Here is a 9423-nt window from a genome sequence, read left to right on the forward strand (position 1 = left end):
CACGGTCAGTTGGGAAGGGAAGGGAAGGGAAGGGAAGGGAAAAATTCTCCATTCCCTTGGCACAACGCAAAGGGATGTGTGGTCCAGGCCCCTTGGAGCACCAGCTCTATCACCTCCCACCTTCCCACCATCTGCCCCATGACTGTGAGGGGAGAAGGGTAAGCATTCCTTCAAAAAAAACACCAACAAACCAACAAAACCCCAGAACTGGTCTATATGTCACAGCATTTCCTAGCAGATGATGAAGATGTGATTCATCTGAGAGAAGGTGGGCATTCGCATCTGATCTCACCAGCAGTGGCTGGATGAGCGGTCAGCGAGAGGAGCAGGAGGAGGAGGAAGGCATTTCTGTGCTGTAGTTCTAAAACACAAAAGCGGAAGAGGTCAGCTTAAGAGCACCTTGAAGGTGCCAAGTCTCCCTGTTCACCATGGAAGCAAAACAAGGAAGCATGATCAGAGGTGGACATCCAAATTTTGCCCATCTAATTTTAAATCGATTGTGTGCTTTGCCTTTTTCATTGTGATCCATCGGGCACAGATGTTTCCTCTGATACCTCCCCACGCTTCGCTGCTTTTAAATACATTTATACGAACAATGGTGTTGACACACACCTACTTACCCGTCATGGACACTAAAAACCAGACAACCCTCTGTGTGCACAGAAGAAACACACAGATGGAGACCAGGCAACCTCAAACCCAACCCGATTATGACCCAACCTCACAAACAGCCAACAAATCAGCCCAAAAGGCACCCCAAAATGCTGCAGGCATTATGTGAGGATGCTGAGGATTGGCAGGGGAAGCAGCTCTGCACCCTCAGCTCAGCAGGAGAACCCACCATGTCCTGGAGCCCAGCCTGACCCTCATCCAGCACAGCTTGGGGTGGGGGGAACTTTCTCTGAGGGGTTTTTGGGGCAAAGCTGGTGTTACACGGTAAACGCACCCAGAGAAACCTCACTTTTGGCTCTCAACTGAAAGCACACTTTTTCAAAGGAATGTATAAAAATGTACTTACTCACAACAAATAAAAACAAACAAGCCACGACATTATGTATCAGGTTTTTATACCCAACAGCTCCTTCCTTATCCAACAGAACCAGGAAGAACAAGCCATACTTGGCAAACACTTGTCACGTTATTCGATGAACTACCAAAAAGAGTTCGATGAGGAGAAGGAAAAGAAATACTTCTATGTAGTCACAGTAGTAATACACTAAGGTCACTAAAACATGCTCGAGTTTTGTGCTTCTCTTTATGGCTCTTAACAAACCTACACAAATTGCGTGCGTATCTAAAAAGTTAAAACTTTCCATGTCATTTATACCGAAGGCAGTATAAACTGTTAAGTATATAAACATAACCTTTACACCTAACTATTTACCTTAAACAATGTAAACTATTACCTTAAGTAGTAATTTACTAGATCCCCTTCTAAAACTGAAAAAAACAATTCTAACAAAACAGGATTTCTAAAATATCAAGTATTGTGAAGCGTTCTGTTGTAAAGAAGTCCTTTTGAAATGCAAGTAAAAAAAAAATAAATCATTGGCACAAGATCAGTCACATTTCTGACAATGCAGAACTTCTTATCTTACTGAATTCTACGTGTTTCAGTGCTTTAACATAACATTAACGCTAGAACTTAATCTGGAGACGATCTTTCACGGCCACAGTACATTTTTATTCCATGACGATGGTTGTCCGTCGGGGCATTCGCCAGGATTCTGCCTTCTGGATGTGCCTTACTCTGCTGCTTGTGACTGGCTTTGTTTTTCCATAGATAGATCACCACCATTTTTGTACTTGTCAGCAAAATAATCGGAGTCAAAGCTTACAGACAAATCTGGGGGACTCAAATAAACGTTCCCATTGTCTATTGTGAGTTTGTGAATCCTCTGTTTGACTCCTTTGGATTGCCACTGCGGCGTCGGTGATGGCTCCAAAGGGTTTATTCCTTCATACAATCCTTCTCCTGTTTCCAAAGTAATTACATACTTATGCCAAGGGCAAACAATACATGCTTGGCCATTGATATCCTGCAAGAAGATGAAGATAAGAATAGCAAGTCATCACCTGCTGGTCCTCCTCCTGGAAGAACCTCTAGGGCAAAAGACTTGTTTGGTGATTGGCTGTATTTTACATATGTATTTATTTCTTTTGATGTTATGTTCAGCTAAAAATATTCCAAAAAAGTTAATTAGAGTTTTCGCATGACTCCATGCCACTACATTATTTTCATTTTGCTTACATACCTCTATTTCTCCAAGACGCAAAGGACCTCCTTCGTCTGAAAAAAAGTAGAACACAGTATTAATTTATGCAGCAGAATTTACCCTTAATTGTTGTAACTTTGAGATCATATGTGCAAATATCTTACGGTAGCAGCGTGAGTCCAAAGCATGAAATTTCCCTTCATGGTAGAAAACAACAACTTCTCTGCCATTGACTTTGGCTGTTGTTCTTTGGGACTGCTTTATGTCTTCTTCTTTGCCAATGACGCAGAGGGCCTCCTTCGTCTGAAAAAAAGTAGAACACAGTATTAATTTATGCAGCAGAATTTACCCTTAATTGTTGTAACTTTGAGATCATACGTGCAAATATCTTACGGTAGCAGCGCGAGTCCAAAGCGTGAAATTTCCCTTCATGGTAGAAAACAACAACTTCTCTGCCATTGACTTTGGCTGTTGTTCTTTGGGACTGCTTTATGTCTTCTTCTTTGCCAATAAATATAAGACCATCTGGCCCCGTTTCAGCTGTGCCGGTGCCTGAGCTGGGCAAATCCACATCCTTAGAATACAAGAAAAAAAAAAAAAATTAAGAAAATGACTTATAGAGCAGTTCATGTTTGGATTTCTCAGTGCAGAATGGATGTCTCTGTCCCAGGGAAAACCCCGACCCGTTCGACACGTGGGACAGAAGGAGCAGAAGTTTCAGCAGAAGACTATCAAGGCGCACACAAAGCAGAGCTCAGGGGTTTGGTGATAATGTTTGGGAAACGTGTTCACTGACAGAACCAGGACTGGGGCCACCAGCTGCTGCAAACCTGATACCTGAGGCACGATAACTCCTCAATCACTATTCATTTACTCTGCACTTTAATCGTGATATTCCCTGGAAAGGCATATGCAAAAAAAATACAAGGAATCTGCTTGTGAAATACTGTACGATTTAGCTATGCGATGGGTAGCATTTACGTGTAAATCCAACACTCTTTAAATAATATTATGGCTAGAAATACAAACTGATACAAGTTGATAACATTTTCATCTGCAAAAGGGAAAAAAAAATCGTTTATTGAGAAGCTATATTCAACCTGGCCTTTTTAGCAAATATATCTGTCTCCCCTTCCTCCTCTTATGTATTTTGAACATTTAACAGCCTCTCCCAGCAGAGGACATGAGTACTTTTACTACAAAACCAGCCTTCCTATTAAATTTGCTTACAGACACATTCCAATTCCCCCCCAAAAAACCACAGCACCATCACTTCCCCTGAAAAATCAGGCTAAAAAAGGTGAGAAGGGCGTCCCAGGGGTGGGGGGATGCTGGGCCACCCCGGGGGATGGTGGCAGCGAGCCCCCCCGTACCTTGTGTCCACGCCAGATGGCGAGGAAGATGAGAAAGCAGAGGAAGAAGTGGAGGCTCAGAACGAGGAGGTCCAGCATGGCCTGTCCCCACCGTGCCCGCTCCTGCCCCGCTCACGTCTGCCGGGACATCCCTCCCAGCCCCTGGCTCCCTGCGGAGGGGACGGCCCCTACGGCAGCGTATGGAGGCTCTGCTGGGGCTGATAAGGAGCTGGGACGTGCTGGGGCCGCCCTGATAACAGCAGAAGAGAGTTCCAGGTCCCTCCTGCCTCCCTGCTCCTCCTTAGCCCTGGCCACCACCACCAAGGGGGACACCCCGAACCGAAACCCTGCTCAGATCCACGCGTTACGTTACGTGTTGGTTTGGGATCACCAACTGTGCATTTCCTAATACACCATTAAACTGGGAAAACTGGTGTAAAAAAGAGTGTGGCCTGTTCCTGAGCTTTCTGTTCACGTTTCAGAGCCAAGTAAGTTGCTATCTGATTTGCACACAGTCCACCAGAAGGAGTGACTCCCCGTTTCCCAGTTTACAGGAACTTCCACCCAGTCTTACCCAGAAAGCGAAACGTCACTGCCAGACCCACGGGACCGTCCCATGAGGCATCTCACCCTTAGTGTCTTCAGGAAATGAGCAGAGCGTGCAGCAAACTGACCACGAGAAATGGTGTAAGGAAGCCCTAATCTTCTACTGTCATCTTTTGGCTCTGCGTAGAAACTTCCCAAATTGGCCAAACTCCTAAAAGGCAGAAGGCTGTGGTTAGAAACGCTCTTATGAAGACACCTCCAAAAAATGGTGTGCCTAGAGACGTACACGTACAGAGTCAGGGACACACACGTGTGCCTCCACAGACAGCACACACACACACGTGCATGGCCAGACCAGTAGTGAAATAACACTCGGTCCCAAACCTCCAGCTCATTTAGCTGTGGTTTTTCCACAGTCAGCCTGGATTTTGTACACATAAATTATCGAGGTGTCCCAGTCTGAAACCTGGCCAGACTGCCAGCACATGGTGGACCCTACGTGTCCCAGCTGGTGTAAGCCATCGGCTACAAGACTTGCATGCTTATCTACAGCCAACTGCAGATCAGGAACTGCCTGAGCTCATCAGGGTCCTCCAGAAGAAAGCCCTCACGGCCACATATGCTAATGAGTGGCAAAAGACAGCTAAGGACTTCTCATCTCAAAAGACCTTCTTAGAATCATAGAATCATCCAGGTTGGAAGGGACCTGTCAGATCGCCAAGACCAACCATCAACCCAACACTGCCAAACCCACCCCTGACCCATGTCGTTTCAGCTGTGCCGGTGCCTGAGCTGGGCAAATCCACATCCTTAGAATACAAGAAAAAAAAAAAAAATTAAGAAAATGACTTATAGAGCAGTTCATGTTTGGATTTCTCAGTGCAGAATGGATGTCTCTGTCCCAGGGAAAACCCCGACCCGTTCGACACGTGGGACAGAAGGAGCAGAAGTTTCAGCAGAAGACTATCAAGGCGCACACAAAGCAGAGCTCAGGGGTTTGGTGATAATGTTTGGGAAACGTGTTCACTGACAGAACCAGGACTGGGGCCACCAGCTGCTGCAAACCTGATACCTGAGGCACGATAACTCCTCAATCACTATTCATTTACTCTGCACTTTAATCGTGATATTCCCTGGAAAGGCATATGCAAAAAAAATACAAGGAATCTACTTGTGAAATACTGTACGATTTAGCTATGCGATGGGTAGCATTTACGTGTAAATCCAACACTCTTTAAATAATATTACGGCTAGAAATACAAACTGATACAAGTTGATAACATTTTCATCTGCAAAAGGGAAAAAAAAATTGTTTATTGAGAAGCTATATTCAACCTGGCCTTTTTAGCAAATATATCTGTCTCCCCTTCCTCCTCTTATGTATTTTGAACATTTAACAGCCTCTCCCAGCAGAGGACATGAGTAGTTTTACTACAAAACCAGCCTTCCTATTAAATTTGCTTACAGACATTTTCCAATTCCCCCCCCAAAACCACAGCACCATCACTTCCCCTGAAAAATCAGGCTAAAAAAGGTGAGAAGGGCGTCCCAGGGGTGGGGGGATGCTGGGCCACCCCGGGGGATGGTGGCAGCGAGCCCCCCCGTACCTTGTGTCCACGCCAGATGGCGAGGAAGATGAGAAAGCAGAGGAAGAAGTGGAGGCTCAGAACGAGGAGGTCCAGCATGGCCTGTCCCCACCGTGCCCGCTCCTGCCCCGCTCACGTCTGCCGGGACATCCCTCCCAGCCCCTGGCTCCCTGCGGAGGGGACGGCCCCTACGGCAGCGTATGGAGGACGTATGGAGGACGTATGGAGGCTCTGCTGGGGCTGATAAGGAGCTGGGACGTGCTGGGGCCGCCCTGATAACAGCAGAAGAGAGTTCCAGGTCCCTCCTGCCTCCCTGCTCCTCCTTAGCCCTGGCCACCACCACCAAGGGGGACACCCCGAACCGAAACCCTGCTCAGATCCACGCGTTACGTTACGTGTTGGTTTGGGATCACCAACTGTGCATTTCCTAATACACCATTAAACTGGGAAAACTGGTGTAAAAAAGAGTGTGGCCTGTTCCTGAGCTTTCTGTTCACGTTTCAGAGCCAAGTAAGTTGCTATCTGATTTGCACACAGTCCACCAGAAGGAGCGACTCCCCGTTTCCCAGTTTACAGGAACTTCCACCCAGTCTTACCCAGAAAGCGAAACGTCACTGCCAGACCCACGGGACCGTCCCATGAGGCATCTCACCCTTAGTGTCTTCAGGAAATGAGCAGAGCGTGCAGCAAACTGACCACGAGAAATGGTGTAAGGAAGCCCTAATCTTCTACTGTCATCTTTTGGCTCTGCGTAGAAACTTCCCAAATTGGCCAAACTCCTAAAAGGCAGAAGGCTGTGGTTAGAAACGCTCTTATGAAGACACCTCCAAAAAATGGTGTGCCTAGAGACGTACACATACAGAGTCAGGGACACACACGTGTGCCTCCACAGACAGCACACACACACACGTGCATGGCCAGACCAGTAGTGAAATAACACTCGGTCCCAAACCTCCAGCTCATTTAGCTGTGGTTTTTCCACAGTCAGCCTGGATTTTGTACACATAAATTATCGAGGTGTCCCAGTCTGAAACCTGGCCAGACTGCCAGCACATGGTGGACCCTACGTGTCCCAGCTGGTGTAAGCCATCGGCTACAAGACTTGCATGCTTATCTACAGCCAACTGCAGATCAGGAACTGCCTGAGCTCATCAGGGTCCTCCAGAAGAAAGCCCTCACGGCCACATATGCTAATGAGTGGCAAAAGACAGCTAAGGACTTCTCATCTCAAAAGACCTTCTTAGAATCATAGAATCATCCAGGTTGGAAGGGACCTGTCAGATCGCCAAGACCAACCATCAACCCAACACTGCCAAACCCACCCCTGACCCATGTCCCTCAGCACCACGTCTGCCCAACTTTGAAATACTTCCAGTGATGGTGACTCCACCACTGCCCTGGGCAGCTTCTGCCAAGGCTTCACAACCCTTTTGGGGAAGAAATTTTTCCTGATATCCATCCCAAACCTCCCCTGGGGCAACTTGAGGCCGTTTCCTCTTGTCCCATCACCTGTTCCTTGGGAGAAGAGACCGACCCCCCCTGGCTACACCCTCCTGTCAGGGAGTTGGAGAGAGCCAGAAGGTCTCCCCTCAGCCTCCTTTTCTCCAGGCTGAACACCCCCAGCTCCCTCAGAATTTCTCCAGACCCTTCTCCTTGTGCTCCAGACCCCTCTCCAGCTGTGTTGCCCTTCTCTGGACACGCTCCAGCTTCTCAATGTGCTTCCTGTCGTGAGAGACCCCTTGTATCTGGCACAGGACCTGACATATGGGAAGGACAACAGACCTCTGAGGTGGTTTTCAGCCATCGCCTCCTGTCATGAGGTGCCCCTTGCATCTGGCACAGGACCTGATATATGGGAAAGGCAACAGACCTCTGAGGTGGTTTTCAGCCATCGTGAGCTTCCCCTCTTCCACCTCAGCCCCTGGCTTGGTGCCAGCCGGATAACATTGCCTCCACGGCTGGAACCAGACCAACGAAGACCTGTTTTCTCCTCCCTTTCTTTAAAAAGCACAGACCACGGGTGTTAGGTGTGGATCAGGAGATAGCTGAGCTGGTGACCATCACCTGCACACCAAAAGCACGTTAAGATGGCGATTTGCCTGCCTGCCCTCCCACAGCCCCTTGGGAAGCGCACTCCCCGTCGTACTCTAAGGTGAAATAATAACCAGTTTTGCTTGGTCCTGTTTTTTCCCTGGCTGATGACCGTGTTAAAACCACCCCTTCAAACAAGACAGAGAGTAGGACGACCCACATAACCCCCGCCCCCGGGGCCCACGGCAGGATCGTAAAAACTCGTGAGCTTCCCCTCTTCCACCTCAGCCCCTGGCTTGGTGCCAGCCGGACAACATTGCCTCCACGGCTGGAACCAGACCAACGAAGACCTGTTTTCTCCTCCCTTTCTTTAAAAAGCACAGACCACGGGTGTTAGGTGTGGATCAGGAGATAGCTGAGCTGGTGACCATCACCTGCACACCAAAAGCACGTTAAGATGGCGATTTGCCTGCCTGCCCTCCCACAGCCCCTTGGGAAGCGCACTCCCCATCGTACTCTAAGGTGAAATAATAACCAGTTTTCCTTGGTCCTGTTTTTTCCCTGGCTGATGACCGTGTTAAAACCACCCCTTCAAACAAGACAGAGAGTAGGACGACCCACATAACCCCCGCCCCCGGGGCCCACGGCAGGATCGTAAAAACACTTCAATCAAAAGGAGAAAGAGGTTGTTCCCACACACACGTACTACAACTTGATTTTCTACTAGATATTTTTTTTCCCCAGTGTTTTTGGCTGCTGTGACGGTTTCTGAGTCACCGCTGGATGGAGGCGGCGCCGCAGCCAAGTGCCATCTGCCGGGAACGGCGGGTGAAGGGGCTCGGGAGCACCCCAAGGGGTTGTTTTTCCGGCCAGAAACACACCCGGGGTGGGTGGTGACCCCCAGAAACTCACTGCCTGCCCCGCTCTGACCCCTGCCCCCCCTCCGGGCAAAGGGAAAAACTCGGGGGGCACGACGTGCCCCCGGGGACACGGGTGTCGGGGCCGCAGCCCTCGGGGGGCTGCCAACGGGCACCGACAAGAAATGGCGATGCGACCCCCCGGTCCCCACGGAGGATGCTCCGCCGGGGCGGGCAGCGGCAGGGCCGGACGGGGGGACGGTCCGGGAGGGAGCAGGTTACGGAGCCGCCGGGGGAGGATGCCCGCCGGTACCGGGGTGTGTAGGGGATGAGGACCACCGGGGGAAGACGCCCGCCGGCCCCGGGCAGTACAGAGGATGAGGCCCACCGGGGGAAGGTGCCCGCCGGTGCCGGGCGGTGCAGGGACTGAGGACCACCCGGGGAAGATGCCGGCCGGTACCGGGGCTGTGTAGAGGATGAGGACCACCGGGGGAAGATGCTCGCCGGCCCCGGGCGGTGGAGGGGCTGAGGACCACCGGGGGAAGATGCCCGCACATGCCGGAGGGAAGGGACCACCGGGGGAGGATGCCCGCCGGTCCCGGGCGGTGCAGGGGCTGAGGACCACCGGGGGAAGGTGCCCGCCGGTGCCGGGGGCGGGGGGCGTGCGATCCGCCGTGCGCGCAGCCCACCCCCGTTGCCGGCTGACGGCCAGCCCCCCTATAAATGCCTCCGGGGAGCGCCGCTCCGCCGCCGCCGGGGGAGCTGGGGGTCCCGAGCAGCGGCTGCCCCGATGGAGGAGGACCCCTTCCCCCCCGGCCACAACCTCTCCGCCCCC

General features: G+C 50.6%; 1 protein-coding gene across 2 annotated transcripts; it reads right to left on the bottom strand.

Annotated features, from left to right (window-relative positions):
- Nucleotides 1-1050: 1050 nt before the first annotated feature.
- RFESD (Rieske (Fe-S) domain containing) lies at nucleotides 1051-3774 on the bottom strand. Of its 2 annotated transcripts, XM_014936836.1 has the most exons (5): nucleotides 3590-3773; nucleotides 2710-2790; nucleotides 2381-2480; nucleotides 2256-2290; nucleotides 1051-2039 (listed from the first exon to the last, which is right to left on the bottom strand). In XM_014936836.1, exons 1-5 carry the CDS (start codon nucleotides 3665-3667, stop codon nucleotides 1746-1748), a joined length of 588 nt encoding a protein of 195 aa, XP_014792322.1. In that variant the 5' UTR covers nucleotides 3668-3773; the 3' UTR covers nucleotides 1051-1745. The 2 variants fall into 2 exon arrangements, with proteins under 2 accessions (XP_014792322.1, XP_014792323.1); XM_014936837.1 differs by lacking the exon at nucleotides 2381-2480 and having other exon boundaries at nucleotides 2610-2790; nucleotides 3590-3774.
- Nucleotides 3775-9423: the final 5649 nt, after the last annotated feature.

This window comes from Calidris pugnax, unplaced genomic scaffold (genome assembly GCF_001431845.1).
Source record: "Calidris pugnax isolate Ruff unplaced genomic scaffold, ASM143184v1 scaffold40, whole genome shotgun sequence".
Lineage (NCBI taxonomy): Eukaryota > Metazoa > Chordata > Aves > Charadriiformes > Scolopacidae > Calidris > Calidris pugnax.